General features: G+C 44.4%; 1 protein-coding gene and 1 long non-coding RNA gene across 4 annotated transcripts; both read right to left on the bottom strand.

Annotated features, from left to right (window-relative positions):
* Positions 1–3121: 3121 nt before the first annotated feature.
* LOC105417096 (uncharacterized) lies at positions 3122–4878 on the bottom strand. 3 transcript variants are annotated; one of them, XR_964915.2, is made up of 5 exons: positions 4738–4878; positions 4556–4625; positions 3812–3956; positions 3531–3677; positions 3122–3444 (listed from the first exon to the last, which is right to left on the bottom strand). It is a non-coding gene; the product is annotated as an uncharacterized lncRNA (long non-coding RNA). The 3 variants fall into 3 exon arrangements; XR_964914.2 differs by having other exon boundaries at positions 4556–4814; XR_003890063.1 differs by lacking the exon at positions 3531–3677 and having other exon boundaries at positions 4556–4814.
* A 426-nt stretch (positions 4879–5304) lies between these two features.
* pld3 (phospholipase D family member 3) lies at positions 5305–10060 on the bottom strand. Its single transcript, XM_003968692.3, has 12 exons — positions 9892–10060; positions 8831–8909; positions 8635–8685; positions 8375–8526; positions 8080–8260; positions 7891–8005; positions 7520–7647; positions 7236–7433; positions 6981–7120; positions 6723–6888; positions 6157–6256; positions 5305–6080 (listed from the first exon to the last, which is right to left on the bottom strand). Exons 2-12 carry the CDS (start codon positions 8855–8857, stop codon positions 5890–5892), a joined length of 1449 nt encoding a protein of 482 aa, XP_003968741.2. The 5' UTR covers positions 8858–8909; positions 9892–10060; the 3' UTR covers positions 5305–5889.
* Between the last annotated feature and the right edge of the window lie 9326 nt (positions 10061–19386).

Genomic DNA, 19386 nt, shown 5'->3' with positions numbered 1-19386 from the left:
AATGGTATTCAGACACAACATTAAAACACCTGTCTGATGGAGTATCACTCTCTGACGTGATGCCAGAGCAGCTTTGACCTGTCGAGACACACACAGCGGTCCTCTGAGGCTATCGTGTGGTTCCTGGCATGAAAATACTGACAAAGAATCATTTCTCTGGCGCTAATAGATGTGCTGTAGCGTCTCTTCTATCCATGGTATCACCTCTTCCCATCAATGCTCAGATTGATTGGGCTCTATAGTCTTGATCTCAAGTCAAAACTACTCACAAAATCAGGAGTCGTCAAATAAAATCCAGGAAATCTTCACCTGTTTGATGCCAACACAGCACGGCTAAAGTATTGTGGAATAATAAGTTAAGAGTTGGGTGGTGAAAGAGTGGTAGGGTGTGTTGATGGGCAGGCAGGCAGGGTGGAGAAGAATCTGCACACAGGGTGGGCATGGGGTACACAGACCCACTGGACCACAGCTATCCCCTTATCAGCGTTTAAATGGGCTGGGAAACTAGACCTGGCCTCTGTGTGTGTGTGTGTGTGTGTGTGTGTGTGTGTGTTCACAAATAATGCCTCATAAAGAGATACTTCTGGTAAGTGAAAGGCAGCAACATGCTGCTGCACACATTTGTCCTAAATAATAAAGCTGGTCAGTCAAACTCTCCCATTAAAAGAACATAATAACACAAATTCAAATATATTTACTTGAAACAGCTTCAAACAGGAAGGAGGCTGCCTGAAATTGTCAACTGGTGTTGATACGACTGTTTTCACTGACACTTCCTGTCGACTTTGCCTGAACGGCCCCTCTGTGCGCTGACCTGACCTCTTGATATTATTAGAACTGAATGTGAGGCGTTCACTCCTGTATACACAATATACGTACAATCTCTTTGGAACCCTGTGTCCAATTGTATGATTTTAGAAATGTATGAACATAGTGGAGCCTAAAACACTTGCTTTCATTGACATAAGATTGTTTTCAGTGAGTTCCAAATACTGACAAGTACAGCAAAAGAACAACTTTATCTTTTCGGTTCTCTTGTTTACATCTGGATTTTGTATTTTCTCTGACTCTGATGAACATAGAGGTTATTCAGTCAGCACCACTGTGGACAGATTTATTGTTATATTATGTGTTATATTCTGGAGGGGTTGATCTGTGTGCACCTAAATGAACTGTAAAAGGGCATCGTGTGTGTTTGCAGTTTGTCCTGTTTAACTCATAGATGTTTACTTCATAATTGATGATAAAGAACCATTTACAACTGGACTACATCTTTTTGTAGCCACTTGAGAGACTTTGCAAAAAAAAAGCTTTGTTCTTGAAAACAATCAAAGTATTTTTCAGTTTTGAACAAAAATGACTGTCATTGTAAATATAGAAGACTGAAAAGATCTCCCCCACAAATGTATTAACAGCCACATCAGCAACAACACAAAGGCCAAAAAGGTTAAGAAAACTATATGACAACTGAATCTACTTCATCAATCCACCAAATCAAGTGGAAATAATTAAACAATTCAAAGTATGCTGACAAACAAACTAGGTCCACAATATTTTTGCAACCGCACACCAGAATCGTAACAGCCAGATTCAGTTCTGATCACCAATTCAGTGTTTAGAAAAAAAGAAAATGTTTTTCCCTTTCTCTCACTTTAGCCAGTGCTTTACCTGTTTAAGGTAAGGCCCGAATATGGGGCGATGCTGTCGAACTAATACCTTCGCTAAGCTGAAGTGTGCAAAGCCAATGTTCCGATTCTCAGCTCGTGGCTCTGATAATACAGAAACTTATGTGGCTCCACACACACCAAAACACACTGACTCATCCTGACCTGCACTGGAGGAAGGTGTCCAGGTGACTCTGAATATTCCACGCAGACACTCACACATGGTCAGCAGCAGGAGGTTGATGGAGGAAACGCACCGCTGGAACAGCCCACGCGCAGGCTGTGGGGCCGAGAGAGCCGGGCAACAGAGTTGGGGCAGGCAGGTGATCTGAGGTGATGTGGGAGAGCAAGCGGCACTGTCGGTGTGTGACACAAATTAACAGGAAGCAACAGAGTGGAGGGGTCCTGTGGCCAGAGAGAGAGAGAGAGAGAGAGAGAGAGAGAGAGAGGGATGGATGGATGGATGGATGGATGGATGATGGAGGGAGGGATGAGTAGGGAAAGAGGGATAAGGAGAGAGAAGGGATCAGTGAGAGAGAGAGAGAGAGTAAATACAGAAGGACCGTCTCTCACTTGTGTGTACATACCGACATGTGGACCACAGAACTTTTCTTCCACAAACCACCATAATGTAAGAAGTGTGTGTGTGTGTGTGTGTAGAGGTGACAGCAGTGAGACAGGGCAGAATAGAGGTGTATTAGCACTAGTGGACAGTCAGCAGTTTGCTCCAGGCCCCTGTAAAGCCCTGTTCCATTGTGTGCAGTGCTGCAGGCTTTAGCTGTGGCCCAGCGAGGCCTTGTTACTGGGCTTAGAGGGGCTGGACACTGGATACCAGTCAGACATAATCACAGCCAACACACTTCGAATTGGACATTACAACTCCTGTTGTTGTTGCTGAGTGGGAAATTGCGAAAGACGTTACATTTACGCAGGACGTGACTTTTATCGGAGCTCGCTCCTTTGGCAGTATTTGCGAGGAAATTCAGGCTCTAAAAACTATGTGGGAGGTTCTGTGGGCATCACAGGGACCGCTCTCCTCACTGCGGTGTCGTATCAACGCGCTTCACTCTGATTCCTCCTGTTGTCTGTCGCACGTTTAGGTGTTCTCAACCTGCCAGCGTGGGTTTTGCTCAAGAGTGCTGGGCTCCACACTTTTTTTCCCCCACCGTTCCTGTATTGTCGTGTGGGATTATTGTCACATTTTAAAAGAGGTGTTCTCAGATGAGGGTCTTATGCAAGATAAAAATCTTGAATTACACCGGAGACCCGAAGGTTGAAAGAGTCTGTAGTCAGCAGAGGCCTATAAGTCATTTTTACACAAAGAACAAAACCAGTTGTATAGCTAATGTAGAAAACTCTGGATGAGGAGCCAGAGCTCAAAATGTTACTTTAATAATCAGTGAAGTAATGTTTCATGTGTCATTCATCCGAGTGTAATATGAAGTCAAAGATATCAAATGGTTTTTAACATTTTAATCATGTAATTCTCCCACAACTACAACACTGCAAGATTATTCATATCAAAACACAAACTGCACCTAAAATAAACTTCAATATCAGATTTTTCTGTGTAGAAACCCTTAAAACTATTTCTTTATTCAGAATTTTGTAAATGACAAATAAATTGTAACTTGTGGAAAAGCCGTGGCGTCTTATTCCAAGGCTGCATCAGGCGTCCTTCAGCCTGGTTGTCCCGTGTTGATTGTCCTTGCAGCAGACGTGCAACATGTCCACAAAACAGCAGCTTTTGTTCTCTCAATGTGTTGTTTCACAGTCAAACCTGTGAGGCAGAAACACAAACAGTCAAACTGTAACAAGGAACAGTCGCAGTCATCAAAAAGAAGTCAAATGCAAATATGAAACAACTTTTTAAACTGCTGCGTATAAAAGCCGAGTGTTCTTGTATTGGAGTCCTGTTTCTCCTCAGACATGAAGCAGGTTCGCTCAGATCCAGCTGTGATGAGGGGAGACTCCTGTGTTTGCTGTGTGCACCCTCGTCACCACGTGCGTCTACTGAGAGGACACAGTGGTAATTAAAGTGCAGCTCATCTGTGTTTTCCCCTGCAGAACCTCAAACACACTCTTTATTCCATCAATATTTTTGTAAATCTTTACTATGATCTGTCAAAAGAAACACTGGCACTAACACGGGGATATTATTGGGTGGGTGGAGGGCTTGGGATGATTAACAGTTGGACAGAAATATCCTCCAGGGTTGGGCTGCGCCTCTGCTACATTCCACGACCTAGATGACACTAAGTAGCTCACACACCAACTGACATGCTGGAGATGCTGCAAAAATGGAGAGAGAGGGGGGGCGGGTCAGAAGAGACAAAGAGAGAGTGAGAAATCGGTAGTTTAGTGAAAATATACGTAACTTTAATTTGACAAACGTTGAAAATGGCTTTTTCTCAGGCGTCTCTGTGCCAACACTGCCCTCTTGCGTCAGAAATTCGTCAATACAACCAAACACGGCCCATGGAAAATCACACTTCTCTAACCCCCCCCCTTTCGCACTTACAAACTTTCAGAGCATTTATAAGGCATAAAACACTAGTTATATTCTTTGCTTTAGTCTTGTTACTAAATTAGGTGTTGCAATATTTTTGTATTATAGGACCCATTGTTGCAGCCAGTTATCACTTTTAATCTGATTCTTCTACATGATGAAGCTTAAGCAGCCCACGCAAGGAGCGCAGAGGCGCTCACGGTCATTCAGACCCCCCCCCCCCCCCGCGGCTGAGAGCGACAAACTGCAACAGCAGCACAGAGAAATGGAACTATTCAGTGATCAGAAAACATGATGAAGTTTTCCCTTTTCGATAATTCTCGAGGAAAACAATGTATTTCAATTCAAGATAGAAACCAAACGTGTTTTCTATTTCTCGTACCTTCATTCCTCGGGTGAAAGGGTCCTTATTTGGAACTTTGCAGCCTCCCTCTGTACAAGCATGGCAGCATCTGCGCGTAAGACGTCAAATTGAACTTAAACCCGTGTTGCTCGCCCTTAGATGAATGTGTAGCATTCAACATTAATTAACCCAGGCGAGTTTGAAATTTAGAAAGTGTTGACCTCTCTCTTCAGAGAAGAGCAGTGAGCCGCCATGTCGGCGCACTGGGGACGCTCCTCCTCCGCGCTGCTGCGCGCTGATGGAGTCCAGCAGGAATGTAAGAAGACAGAAAAGCTCAGCAGGACTATTGCAGCATGTTCGGGAACAAACTGACTGTCTGGTTGTTGACTTTCTTTCTGGTCTAATGGGAAATGCCCTTAAATGATTGAATGCACAGATAATATTAAGATTGAGGAGGCAGGAACGCCAATAGTGTACCAGAATGATGGTTTACAGCAAGCATTTCCAAAGGTTATTTGTTCAAAGTATTTAGTAAAAACAATTATTTGAGCATTAATTCATAAAAAAGAATGATGAAAACTTAACCTTTGAGCATCTTCATATCATTTTAACGTAATTTCTTTTACTAATTAAAAATTAAAAACAAAGTGATCTGTAAATGATAGAACACTTATGGACATTAAAGAAATCTGTCAAATGTGCTTGTCACTAATTATAAAATTCAATTATAAACTACTATTTGCCTTTTTTAAATAAAAAAAGATTCTGCACATCGAAGAGGAAAAAAATTGCTTTTACGGCTTTAATTTAAAAACATTTATTGCTTTAAGAGGAAGAAGAATAATTGCAAATACTGCTGATAGAAAATGTGCTTCACTAGGTGGTTGCCGTGACAACCAGCACTGAACAAATTTGTGGTTTAAAACACTCCACACAGTGGACATTACATTAGTTCATCCTGTTTAGCTACTTCTGCAAACAGTAATCTCACTGAGTGGAATTAAAAAGGCTCGTCATATTTAAGATAACAGGCACAGCAGTTTGAGATGATGATTCCAGCAAAATTAAATTAGAAAAAATGAGAAAATAAATCATTGTCTCTGTGATAAGTGAAAATACCCTAATTGATCTTTAAAAATACAATGTGCCAGATGTCTGGAAACAGTGAAAAACAGCACCACCAAGATTTAAGGAGGAAAGATCACAAGATTCATTCATGTTATGCATAATTGACCTATTTGTTAGTTGAGGCTCTTTGTCCAAGATGAGACTGTTGTACTTCTCCAGACCAGTGGTTTCACTGGTCTGATGGCACAGTGAGTGAGGAAGCTGCGCTGATGGAGATGTAACATGTGTAATACTGGTGTTAGAACCTAATGACACAAGTCTTTGGCGTTGGAGTGCTGGTTTAGAGGAGTGCTGTAGGCGGAGTTCCAGTCCCTCTCAAAAACAGCCTTTAGCTGGGACTGGACAGTTGTCTCAGAGGACAACGACGAGGTCTGGTTGACAACTAAGGCCGAACCTGCTGTGCTCACAAAGTAGTCACCTGACCAGTTAGACGTACCTGAAATGAGAAAAAAAAACCTTTATCGGTACTCCAACAGCTACATAATACCCATGTGTTGCGCGCGTAGCATTACCTATATAGGCTATCTTGTCAGTAACCATGTATTTGTTGTGGTTGACTCTGGCAAAAGGAATCTCTTTCTGCTTGGGGCTGGCAGGGACCACAAAAAGCCTCTGTAGAAGGAACACAGCATTAACCCCCAACATTTTCTCTAAGGACTCTGGGGTTCCTCAATATTGATGTGCTCCGAGACTGACCCTGAGGGACAGCATACACACCAAAGGTCGCGTCAAGTTTACTCTAGATTAGCTGTTATAGCCTCTATTATCATGATGCACTTTAATGAGGTGATTTAAAGGTGGTGATATAAACTGGGCTGCACTAGATAAACAACGTGTTGTCAGCAGTGGAGCAGTTATCTCCAGTAGTCACTGTGAATTATATCAGAATGACAGCTGTGACCGGTGGAGGCTGCACAGCCATCAACTATTGTAGATAACAACAATTAAAGTGTCCTTCTGGTGCCCGCACATTGGCAGAACGCTCTATTTTATTATAGAAAATGCGGCATATTATAGATAGACGCAACCTCCCTTTTCCAAAGACAACCCCAGCCTGAAAGTGAGAGAAGCCACCTACCACCTGGACGTCCAGTTTGCTTTTAGGGTCGTAAACTGAGGCTAGAGACTTGAGGAAGGGAAACATGACTGGTTGTGTGCTGGCCCAGCAGCTGATCAGTAGTCGAACTTTAACCCTCTTTTCATACGCCACTCTCCTTAGCTGGGTGTCGATGTCGGCCCAGTACCTGCAAAAGAAGCCACACGGAGAGCTCGGCGTCACCGGACTGGTAAAATGACAGTGGTGAAAAAACTCACAAGAGAATCATTTTTATTGCACCTTTTAGGGTGTGAGAACTCCATTGTGGGCAGATAGTTCATGACCGCGATGTAAATGAAGCTCTGGGCGTCCTCCATGACGCTGAGGATGGACTGGAGGTCTTGAGTCCTGCCAGCTGCACACAAGGATGGAGGGGAACTCTGAGTGAAATGGGAAACAGATGTGATGCTTTTTATGTGTGTAATGAACTAACAGTGAAAACACACCTGCACCAGGTTTCATACAGTTCGTATCATAAAAACATAAAGATCTTACAGACAGATAGACCCGGGACGGCGTGTTGTTGAGTGGCAGCTGGAGGGGCGTGTCCTTGTTGTAAAGGGTGGTGAAGCTGTCCGGCCACGTTGACGGGATTGACTGACTGTCGCCTAGGAACCAGTAGGCTTCAAAGATCTTCCCCAGGTCTGCAGCGAGGCAGCTGCAGTTGTAGATGGCCGTCCCCAACTCCTTTACCTACAAACCAGCATGACGGTTCATTTCTTCAGTATCAGTACAGTCACGTGAGTGTGTGTAAGTCAACCTCTTGTATGTGTGTGTACCTGTGTGAGAGACCTCCAGTCCATGTTGGCACTTCCGATGTAAATATGCTTCCCATCCACGACCCAGAACTTTGTGTGAAGGACACCTGAAGTGAGCTCTCTCATGTTGACCGTCCGGATGTCAGCTCCTGGAATAGTTTTCATGTGTTACTGAACTGATTTCACTGACTGGCAGCAGCAACGAGTGCAGAGCAACAGTAGAAATTAAACACATCAAATCAATACAGCAGCATATCTGAGATTATGCTGCTGAGTTGAGGAGGAAACTGGGTCACCACAGCATAACTACAGTGACTAGCGGTGAGACGCCCGAACAGAAGAGTCATAAAAACACCAGGGTCCAGTGTCAGCTCATCACCAGCTGAAGTCACCTGAGTTTTTGAGGAGTGTGAGGTCCTCTTTTAGAGTCTCCTGAGGTGCGTTCACGGCGATCCGGACAGACAGTTTCCCTGACAGCTGAGCCAGCCTCTTCAAAATGGTTTCACCCTACGAGCAAAGCAAACCATCCTGTCAAGTCTGAACGATCCTCCGACACGTTTCCGACCACAGCTCCAGCCGACCTGATCGGCGGTTGGCTCGTGTGTGCCAGTGTCGCTGTTGGTGAGGGTCCAGTAGAACGAGGCGATGTCAATGCTGCTCTGAGCCTCATTCATTAACCTGAGCCAGGTCTGGAAGATGGAGGGATGACTGGTGCTGGAATTAAACTCCAAACCTTCAGGGATGCTCTCAACCAGAACAATGCTGAACAGGGGGAAAGACAAGCAGGGAAAAGATTTCACATAGAAACCTGCTCAAGTCAACAACCCATAGTCGTGCAGACATCTGTCCTTCATTTCTGTGCAGATGGTTGTTTACTTGCAGGGGTCTGAGCAGGTTTTGGGTTGATGGAGGCTGCTGCTCGGGGCTGGATGAAAGAAGGGAACCTTGGGCATCAGAAAATTGTAGATGGCCATACAGGTCAGCAGTACCGTGGCCACAGTGGTGAGAACTATCACACATCTGGAATACTAGAGGAAACAGGGTGGGGATATGGGTAAAGTTCAGTTTAGACATCAGAAGTTCACCTTTCTGATAATGTTTCTTAAGAATGAGCAAGATTTGTGTCTCTAACATACAAACTGAGCTTTCCTGGTGTGCTGCTGTCTCCTTCTCAGAGCTTCATCCAGCTAGCAGCATAAAGAAAAAGAAATACTTGCTGTAATTTCCTGTAGTGTTTATATTTGGATGGTCATTTTAATAAAATAAAAAAATCCAAACAAAACCAAGTGAAATATCATGTTAGCTTAAATAAAACATTCAAAGGCTTCTTACCGGAACGTAAAAAATATCTGGCTTCATTTTCACAATATCCTCCTGAAATATCCAGTGTCGACTGATGTGAGGGGATTCTCTGTGAGAACATGAGGCGAACAAAAAAGGAATTAAATCATCTTGTCATTGCAGAAAAAGATATCTAATATTAGGAGGCTGCCAAGGCAAACAATTTGGACAGTTTTATGACAGTGTGTTGATGTGCTATGGGTCCCTCTAGGTAATTATTGCTTTTTTTCTTAAAAAAAGCGTCACTTTTACAAGAGCACAGGTCTTTTGATGAAATCTCCAACAGTTTCTGGTGTCCATCCTCGTCACACAGTCATCACTGTCTGACCTATATGGACTTGACAAAGAGAAGCTTCTAGATGATTTCTATACACAGGCAGAGAAAGAAAAACACGCAAAGCTCAACTCCTCCACAAATTTGCACACATACACGCACAGACAGGCTGTTTTTAAGTAGTTTCAGCCAAACACATGACAGGACAAATTACATTTGAGGTCTTGTGACTGGTCTTGTTTGATCACACAAGAAGGGAAGTATTAAAGCTTAATGCTGACAATAAAAGTTTGACTCAGGGACATGTGCACATCCAGACAGAAGTGATACTTACATTTGTATGTTTTCCCCACAAAAAAATGCTTTAATCAGATTTCCCCCCACCCCAACCCTTTTCGCACACACGCAAAACAGGTTTACAAGATTGTCCAGACTCAAATGAAAGTAAATGTTAAATGACGTAGCAAAATACTGATTAGGTTAAAAAACAAAAGTATGCATTCGTTATACAGAAAGCGAATGACATTACACGTTTTTCCGGAACTCTAAATAAAAGAAGGGTGTCCCTTACATTAACCGGCAGATATAAAAGTTAAAATTGCTTTCATGTCTCCAATGTATAAGGAATCAACGAAACAAACGTTGAAACCCAAGTGATTCAAAATTTGTCTCTTTATAAATAGGAGAGCAAAGGACTTTAGAACGGGGAGTACCGCAACCTACCTGTCAAAGAAAAACAAAGACACCTAACTTTGGACCATAAATACAACATTCTCACCTGTCGGTAACGTCCAGGTTAAATGAAATCTTCAACAAAACAGAGGGTCTTCTCTTTAAACACGCGGACAGACCTCGGATATTTAATTGTTAAACAGAGTGACAGAAGCTTGTTTTACGGAGTGGCTGCATATTAGGACGCAAACAAGGCGGAAGATCACGTGATTTGTCTCCTTTCCTTATGTTTATTGAAGAGTGGCATCTGTAATAGAAGGTGCATTACTGCCCCCTACTGTGCTGGAGTGTGAGTTCGGAGAGAAAAAGCACACAAATCCTCGGTTCCTTTTTCTCTTGAAAATCGAAACGAGGCTTTGTATTTTATTCTTCACTCCTCTATACATTTTGGAGATTTAATGCTGTAATCCCGTTTTTCTTTATCGTTGAAATCTTTTGGTCAAGCGGTTCAGAGCAGCCAGCCAATCAGAGGACGAGCTCCTACCGTGACGTAACACAAAAACAATGATGCTGTTTTCAATGCTAACCACAAGGCGTCGCTGTTTATCTAGTTGTCTAATAGAAGCCCTGCACATAATGCGATGAAAGATGGTTCTCATCTATTGTATTTACACTATCTTCTCTACAGCCGCCGATTATCTTAAAACAAAACAAAACAAAAAACAACAGGGCCTATCCCTTGGCCTCTAGTTACCTAAAAATGTACCGTATTTTGATAGGTACCTTTACTATTTAATAATTAAAATGCATCACAGAAACATCTCCACCTTCTTGTTTAATTACTCAGACAAAACCCATAATTTTTCATTGAAGCTATTTCGTTTGATCACATGTCCAAGATTAGTGATTTTTAATTTGAGTAAAATCGGTGAAACGCGGTGAAATTGAAATGAGGTCCGAGGAGAGCTGGTTGTGCTTTACCTCCCCCTGCGGGACAGACGTGACTAACGCTCCCTTCTAACCATTAACTGAATTCAAATACAGAGCAGCGGAAACAAAATAGCAAAAGTCAAAAATTATTAGGATGATAAATAATCAATTCATTTCTACTGTCTTTAAAAAAAAAAAAACACCAAAAAACTACCACCATTTTAGATGAAATATATTTGAAATATGTATATTTCCATTCTTGTGATATTGCCTCAGGTAAGTTCTTTAATAATTTTATTTTCTTTCTACAATATTGACAATCCGCAACTAATGTCACGTAGAGCTACAACCATGCAAAACCATCTCTGAGCAAAAGGGGGCAGTAATTCACTGCTTCCTAATAACCTTATTCCTGGTTGGGCGCATTTAGAAATGGCTCAAAATAAATTGTCACTTGCACAGTGTGAGGTGAAGTCGGAGATGGTGCCATCTTGCAGCCAGTCTCCTTTATGGAGAATGCCTTTATACAAAGTTTTTTTGTTGGGGACTCATATCATTCAGTCTTTTTATGACTCCTAACTCATTTCATGCAAGTAATTCAAGACTTGAATTACAAGAATATGCCTGAATTAACCACCATCTTCCAACTCTGTAACTCTAGTTTTTCACTTTCATGTTTCGTAATACTATGCCTTCTTCATTTTATTAGATTTTTGGCCTCACTTGCCAACAAGATACTTGCGATGTTAAACTACCTGTTTCAGTTGTTACTTGTCTTTGTGAAGGAAACCTCCAGTGCCTGTTTTGTGCTTCAGTGGCACCAAAATTTCCCTCTTAAACTTCAGTCGTGAACACGCTGTCCTTCATGGAACAGATGTTTTGGAACGGTGATGAATTTTAGCTGTAATAACAGGTGACTAGTGACTAGAGCCCTACCCGCAGAGGACAGGCTGAGCCTCTTTCAAGAATGGGCTGCAGCCATTGTTTGATTATCGTGTGTTTACCCTCGAGGGCAATCCTTTAGGCCCAATAATTACATTGTTCAGTTATCACTTTTGATACTTTAATACTAACAATTCAGTTTCAAAAAATGCCTGGGGATCACAGAGAAAAGAGCGCCAGCGTAGAATAAAACAAACACCGCGGGTCATTGGCACCTCTGGAAATGTGCAAAATTATTAGTGTAAAGCAAGACACTGCTTTTGCCTTTTATTCAGCAGAGCCTCAATAAGGTTTGAGCTATTTATGACAGCGTGAGCCATAAAAGACACTGACATCACCGAACCAGGCTGGCAACAGCCGGTGACCCGACAGTAGCCTAATAGTTTTATAGTAGTTTGTCAGCCTCAGAGCCAGACCTCAGCACAGATGTTTTCTATTTTCCACATCATTTCTTGTCCACCAACCCAACAGCATTAATTTCATTTAACTGTATCGACTGTTTATTTTATTTATAAGGAGAGCGTATGTAGTCTACAGGAGTTTTACTTTTTAAAATAACAACCTGCACTCTTCTGATATGCAAATACAAGAAAGAGGAGCACAAACTTTAACAATTGCTTTAAACAAAACATCTTTCCACACGACAACATTTAATTGCATCTTTCAACTGAGAATTTAAATAAAAAGCAACCGTCCCATAAACCGATTATTCCCAGTTGGCTGGTACCCTCGATGTCCACTGACTCATGTCCCATCCTTCAACATTAGTCATTTACTATCGATCTGTTGTTGTCCTCCAAGTTCTCTCTCTCTCACCTCTCTCTCTCCCCCTCCCTCTCTCTCTCATCTCTCCCCTCTCTCTCCCCTCTCTCTCTCTCTCCCCCTCTCTCTCTCCCCTTCTCTCTCCCCTCTCTCTCTCCCCTCTCTCTCCCTCTCTCTCCCCCCCTCTCCCCCCTCTCTCCCCTCTCTTTCCTCTCTCTCTCCCTCTCTCCCCTCTCTCTCCCTCTCTCTCCCCCCTCTCTCTCCCCTCTCTCTCCCCTCTCTCTCTCTCCCTCTCTCCCCCCTCTCTCTCTCCCCCCCTCTCTCTTCCTCTCTCTCTCCCTATCTCTCCCCTCTCTCTCTCCCCTCTCTCTCTCCCCTCTCTCTCCCCTCTCTCTCTCCCTCTCTCTCTCCCCTCTCTCTCTCCCTCTCTCTCCCTCTCTCTCCCTCTCTCCCCTCTCTCTCTCCCTCTCTCTCCCTCTCTCTCTCCCCTCTCTCTCTCCCTCTCTCTCTCCCCTCTCTCTCTTCCTCTCTCTCCCCCCCCCCCCTCTCTCCCTCTCTCCCCTCTCTCTCTCCCTCTCTCTCCCTCTCCCTCTCCCCTCTCTCTCTCCCTCTCTCTCTCCCCCTCCCTCTCTCTGTCACAAACACACACACCTTCCAGGATCTTAGGAAAGCTGTGTCGTATGTGCAGTTAAAGGATGCAGAGGAGGAAGTGGAATGCTTGCTCAGGCTGCACCAACCAGTCACCACCCAGCTAACTGACTGACTGATTGCCTGGTTGACTAAATGGCTGTTTGACTTGTTGAATGTCCAGGTGGGGAGACAGGTTATATCCTACAGCAGTAGTTATATACAGTAGAAACATAAATGTGTTGGTAAAAAGTGTCCACATGTGATGAAACCTTTGTCTGCTGCCTGCTCAACTTCCAAGTAAACGTGATAAAATGTAAATCTGATTTCATTTCATGAACATTTTTAGCCAGAGCCATGGATGATACGTTTTACTGAAGATTCACAAAGTTCCTGACACAAGCTCACACTGAACTGGAGAGTAAATAAAAAGGGCACAAATTGATTTTGTCACTGAGCCATTTTATGTTCCCAGTCCACCCAGTGACCAGGCTGGCGGGAGTGTGGGCGAGGATGGAGAAGTGAGGGGGGGGGGGGGGGGGGGCACGGCAGGGAACAGGGCAGGGGGCAGGGCAGGGAACAGGGCGTACTGTTACTATTCACTCATGAGGTTTTGTTGCTTAATATTCACGTTCTGACTGAATTCTGTCCCAATTCTGTCCAGTTACAATATATTAGAGTGTTAAATGTTAGAGTAAGGTTACACATTTGCAGTACTGTTTATGCTGCACATCTATAGAAGTCGCCGTTCTCCAGGCTGCTGGAGGGATGAGCCAGTTAATGCTCAACATTATAGCAAAGGTAAGCAAGTGGCTGACCCTTCGAGATGCCCCCTAATTAGTGGTTGCAACAGTTCAGGCTTTGATGGGTTAGGGTAGTTATGGTTCACAGATTAGGGACACAGGGCGCTGCTACTGTTTGGTGTTTTTACTGTTTGAAACTGATGATATAGCCAATTCTGATTGAAAATATCACTGGAAAAGTGTGTTTGCTGCCCCACAGTGGGTGGAGAATCCATGGGGTGGAATTAGAGGTATGTCTGCCTGACTGGACATAAAAAGGTAACCCTCAAATATTTCGTTTCAGTAGACCTGGCGTTCACTCTGTAATTAATCTTTAACAAAGACGGAACAAAACGATTTCTGGACGTAAAGATTTCAAGGCATTAATGAAAAAGTTTCATGTTGACCTTTGATTAGAAAGAACATAGGCTGACTTTTCCAGTGGACTGTGGGGGCTTGTGTTTGTGTGTGTGTGTGTGTGTGTGTGTGTGCATGCGCGTGTGTGCCAGCAGGCTGTGTGGGTAGTTCAGGTCAGATAGGGCAGGTAACTGATTACCTAGTCTGGTCGAACCAGGTCTGCGTGTGCGTAGAGGAGAAGAGGAGGGAGGTGGTCTTCCTGAAGTGGACCTTTATGTCCTCATTAGCTGAACCTTAAAGCTTTCAAGTCTAAACTTCACACTCTGACCATAAATGAGAAGGATTTCCTCCGCATTGTGTTTAAAAGCACATTTTTGTTCAGCTAAGACGCAGGAAAACAAACTCGGAGTAAAGCTGTTTGAAGAGGAGACGATTCCGCAGTTAGGACAAACAAGATTTGGCCACTGAGAGTCTCGAATGACAGCCCCGCGAAACCAGGAATGTTCTCCAGGTGACCCCCCAAGAAAGTTTTACAGCATCAACGAGCAAAATGAGAGAGCTCAAAGTGGGAAAAGTCCACACGAGTCGTGTCATCACCCAGTTTTTGGTGTGTTGCCTGGATTAATTCCTGCCATAAATCAGTCCGTCTTTTCAGTCTCGTTGGTGAGAACGAGGAAGTCCAGTCAATCTGGCGGGGTTAAAGGTGAACTTGGATGTCATGGCAACCTCTGTTAGGTCAGTATCAGAGGGGTCTTATCAGCTCCCAACTTTTCTGCCTCATCCTCACATTCCATATCCCCTGTTCTGAGCCGCAGGGCGCCTGTTGACCCATCTGTGCTTTTGGGTTTTTTGCTGGATTAAATAAAATCGCATTTACGTGATCAACTTTGATAAAAGCAGTGGCCTGAGGGCATCGGCGCTCCGAGGATTTCCATGCAGCTGCATCTTCTATGTCTACTTTCACCATGAACACACACTCCAACAGATAAAGCGCAGCTTTACTACAGGAGAAAAACACGTGTCTATTTCTAATTTACACCAAAACTGGCGCCGTTTCCACCGGAGCTCCCACCGGAGCTCCCACAGGTGCCCTCTTGGGCTGCAGTTTCACTCAGTTCCCTGCTTATCACACATGAATGATGAGCTACTTCAGCCAGGGAAGCGGTAAATTCAACCGTTCTGTCACACCTTCCTGCCTGCTCTCAGCATTTCTCTCCTCTTCATCTCTAACCTGAACATACAGCACCAACAATACGACCGAGAGTGGACAACAAAGGTCTGGTCTCCATCCACTGTGGACCCTCCCCCCAGAACTCACTCTGCCGTCCTTCTTATCACTCCTGGACCCCCCCCCCCCCACTCCCCGCTCCACCTGTAGCCCTGTAGCGCCGAGCCGCTTTGCCACTGTTACTAATTAACCAGGACTTCCTTTTATCCAGCCCAGGCAACCCCGCGGTCACTGCCCGACCCGCCGTGCTCAGTTTCTGATACGGCCGCTTTGCCCATTCGTCTCTCAAATGCCATTGAAATCAAACATGACGAATGCAGGAATAATACCAGAATCTGACTGACACAAGCCCGAAACAAAGCGCCAACTTTGGACTTTTCCACAAAGTGGCGCAAAGAACGTAGAGTATGTTACTCAGGATTTAATGGCCCCAATGACTCAGTCATTTTAATCTGGGCTTTATCATGTCATATTGTAACCGTGGAGGTGGTAAATAAACCAATTTAGGCCTAAGAGAGATGTAGAGGAAAGAGCGACAGAGAGGGGCGGATGTGGCTTTTATCAGCTAAATGACTGGCCCATCGCGCTTTTAATTTCCCACCTTGTAGATCATCAGGATTAAGCGTCGGGATTAGTTGTTGTCACTTATATGGTCACACAGTCAAATAAAAACACTCAGTGGAACTGGGAATTATGGGAGATTGTGTGGTAGAGTTTCAGTAAAACTGGAACAAGCTATAGTTTAAGGCGAGTGTGTGGGTTGAGTTTGATTATTCGAATGGGCGGTTAAAAACACCGCCAGGAAATCCTAAATGGACCTCCGTCGCGGCTCCTGAAGGATGCGTTATGACACATGAAAGCCTCCACCAGGCACCTGTGTGTAGTTGGGTGTGCGCTGGTGTGCATCTTACTGTGAACAGACGCCAGTGTGGGTAACAAGCCTCCCTCCTCTACTGCCTGTTTGATATTAATGAGGATCGTTCAGGCTCATCAACGGCTTTGTTTTCGTTTGATCGTAGCCTCTATAACCCTGAAATAATGGCCGTGCCATTCACATCTGACTGGGCGATTCGGTGTTTTTGCTATTTTACCTGTTTTTCATGACCTGGCTTTGATCCAGCTGGGCATGAACTGAGAGGATAAGCAAGTCTTTTGTTCCTGTGACATGTTGGAAGTGCTGGAGCTCTTTTAGAGTCATGCTTTGCCTTGATAAGGTTTAGTTTCTTCTCGGTGCCTAAACGATAAAGGGTAAAATAAAGAGGCTGGGTGAAGACAGGAGGCAGGGCTGAGCAATCATTAATGCAACAGGTATGCCCCTTGCTGTTATCAGCTGGTAGCGAGCCAAGCCCCAAGCTGGAAAAACTGCAAAAAAAATATGGCTTATCAGTGGGAGTCGGATTTGCTGCTGGTTTTTCAGCCTGCGAGACTTGTGGGTGAACCAGGGAACCTCTGAGATGGGCTTGAACCACGACGATGAAGGGAACTCAACACTCAACTGACCCACCGACCAACCTGTTTACGATTTTCCCCTCTTGGTTTTGTTTTTTCATCTTATAATTTTGTAACGGCGCACACACACCCATAACCCTCAGCACTGTCAATCAAACAAGGGTGGGGTTGGGGCAGGGTCACACAGAGGCTTCCAACTGATCCCATCAAAACCCATCAACTGTGGTTGGTGTGTGTTTGCACAGTGGTAAAATCCTGAAAGAAACCCCCCCCACACCCTTCTTTCTCTTCCATAAACCCTCCCCTTTACCAGGAACCTCCCATGACACCCAGGTGTGACGGATCAGGCACACACACACACACACACACACACTCACACACACACATATACAGCTATCTTTGTATTGCTTTTTCATTGGCTCCCATTCATTTTCCCAACAATGCAACCCAAAACCTGCCCAGAAAAATTTTGACCCTGCAAACTCACCAAGGTTGGGCCCTAAATTTGGCTTCAACACACACACACATGCGCGCGCGCACACACACACACACCTCCTCTTACATTAAGGAGGTTAGGGGAAGAAAAGTTCTGTGGTCCACATGTTGGTATGTACACACACGTGAGAGAAGGTCCCGCTCCTCTTCTGTATTTACTCATTTTCTCTCTCTCTCTTTTTCTTTCTCTGATCTCTTCTCTCATCCTTCTCTGTCCTTCTTTAAAGGCATCAGCTTGTCTGTGTTCCCTTCACTTTAAGCGGAACAATTAAAATTGCCTGCTCTATAGTTCATATAGTTCATGATTAATATACATAAATGTATGTGCATGCATGTACATGTGCGTGTGTGTGTGTGTGTGTGTGTGTGGGCTGAGACCCCTGTCCTCTGCACTGACAGATAGAGACGGTGCTATTAGCTCAGTGCCAGGTGAGTCTGTGAGTAAACACGACAGACAATGGATCCAGCCCATCTCCTCCTGATGGCCTGGCTCAGTCAAAGCCGACTATTGTTCTGCACAACCTGTGTGTGTGTGGGTGTGTGTGTGAGAGAGTGTGTGAGTGTGTGTGTGTGTGCGTGCACACAGGCCTGTGTGCTTGACAGATCTCTAATATACCGCTACCAGGTACACAGTTACTCTAATGTGCACAACACAAGCACAGGTGAAGTGAATACAGAGGTGCGCGCGCACACACACACACACACACACACACACACACACACACACACACACACACACACACACACACACACACACACTAATAGGGGTATTGATCCATATATGTTATACCAACATGGCAACGGGCCCCACGGTCTAAAAGTCCATTTGACAGCATGGTTTATTATCTGTTGGTCTCCCAAAAACCTTTGGCGGTTGTGTGACAGAGACAGTTGCCGCTCTTTGTCAGCGTTGCTGTACAAAGTCGGACCCGTTGGTGCGACTTGGTGGAGAAAGTGCACATGGCCACAGCGCACAGAGGCTAAGAAAGGACGTGGGATTAATCAAGTGGAATATTCTTTCTTTCATAAGTATGAGACCACTGCCATCATCAAATCACGAGACAACCTGAGGAATCCACAGATTGAACCATCATCCACGGTGGTTTCTGCTGCAGATGAGGGACATCCGTGACCGAGGCCACCATCCCTCCCCTCCATAGACTCTCCCTCCCAGCCAACATATTGAGCAAACACACCATGTAAACAGTTGCCAAGAGCGCATGTGTCAAAGTGTTTGGGGGCCTTGAAGTAGATGTTACTGGTGTTGTTGTGCTTGAGAGAAAGTGCACCACGAAGACAGACCATGTTAAAATTAGTCAAAGTAGCAGAACATGACAACTGCAGTGTTAAATCGCCAACATTAACCCTCTTGCTTCTTGTCTCCGCCGAGGTGTCTCACACTTTAACCCCGTGACTTCTTCACCTCTTAAACCCCAGTTACCCCCTCCCTCAGCTTCTCCCTTCACACCCAGCAGCATTCATCCCACCATCTCAGCATCACTCCGCCCTGCACTCCATCCCAGTGCAAACACTCCTCGCTGCAGCGGGAACAAAGCACAGATGAATAATGGCGGTGAAATGTCACCATTTCTTCATGGCTGCCACCTCCTCCCCTCGCTCTCCACCAGAGCCGAGCCCAAAGTTAACCATTAACCCGCTGGCAGAACACCTGAATGTAGAACAATGGACAGAAAGAGGGAGGGCATGATGGGTGATGCAGGTACAGACAGTCGGCGACAACAGCACCATAGATGATAGATGTAGATAACAAATTTATTGGCTTTTTGTCAAGTATAGTTGTTCCTTTTTATGAACCCACTTTAATGTCTTCACGTTTATGTAAAGCATTCTTTATATACAATAAATATCCAACTTTTGAATAGAGAAGCACGATTTATTGATCAATTGGGATCAGGGAGATGCTAGACTGCATAGCTAAACTATGAAGATTTTGCTTCTTTACATTTCTTTTATCACAAACACCGACGTTTCAATGAGATAAAAAGGCCCGGCGTTAATAATGTTTTAA

This window comes from Takifugu rubripes, chromosome 11 (genome assembly GCF_901000725.2).
Source record: "Takifugu rubripes chromosome 11, fTakRub1.2, whole genome shotgun sequence".
Taxonomy (NCBI): domain Eukaryota; kingdom Metazoa; phylum Chordata; class Actinopteri; order Tetraodontiformes; family Tetraodontidae; genus Takifugu; species Takifugu rubripes.
The sequence above is the reverse complement of the archived record's forward strand: the minus strand, read 5'-3'. Positions and strand labels throughout refer to the sequence as shown.

What these genes read in the sequence shown, in the direction of transcription:
- pld3 (XM_003968692.3), bottom strand. Translation starts at nt 8,857, where the DNA reads ATGAAGCCAGATATTTTTTACGTTCCG. An exon ending in ACTGGAGGTCTCTCACACAG is followed by an intron (nt 7,434 to 7,519) that starts GTACACACACAT and finishes GCTGGTTTGTAG; the next exon opens with GTAAAGGAGTTGGGGACGGC. An exon ending in GAGTTCTCACACCCTAAAAG is followed by an intron (nt 6,889 to 6,980) that starts GTGCAATAAAAA and finishes CTTCTTTTGCAG; the next exon opens with GTACTGGGCCGACATCGACA.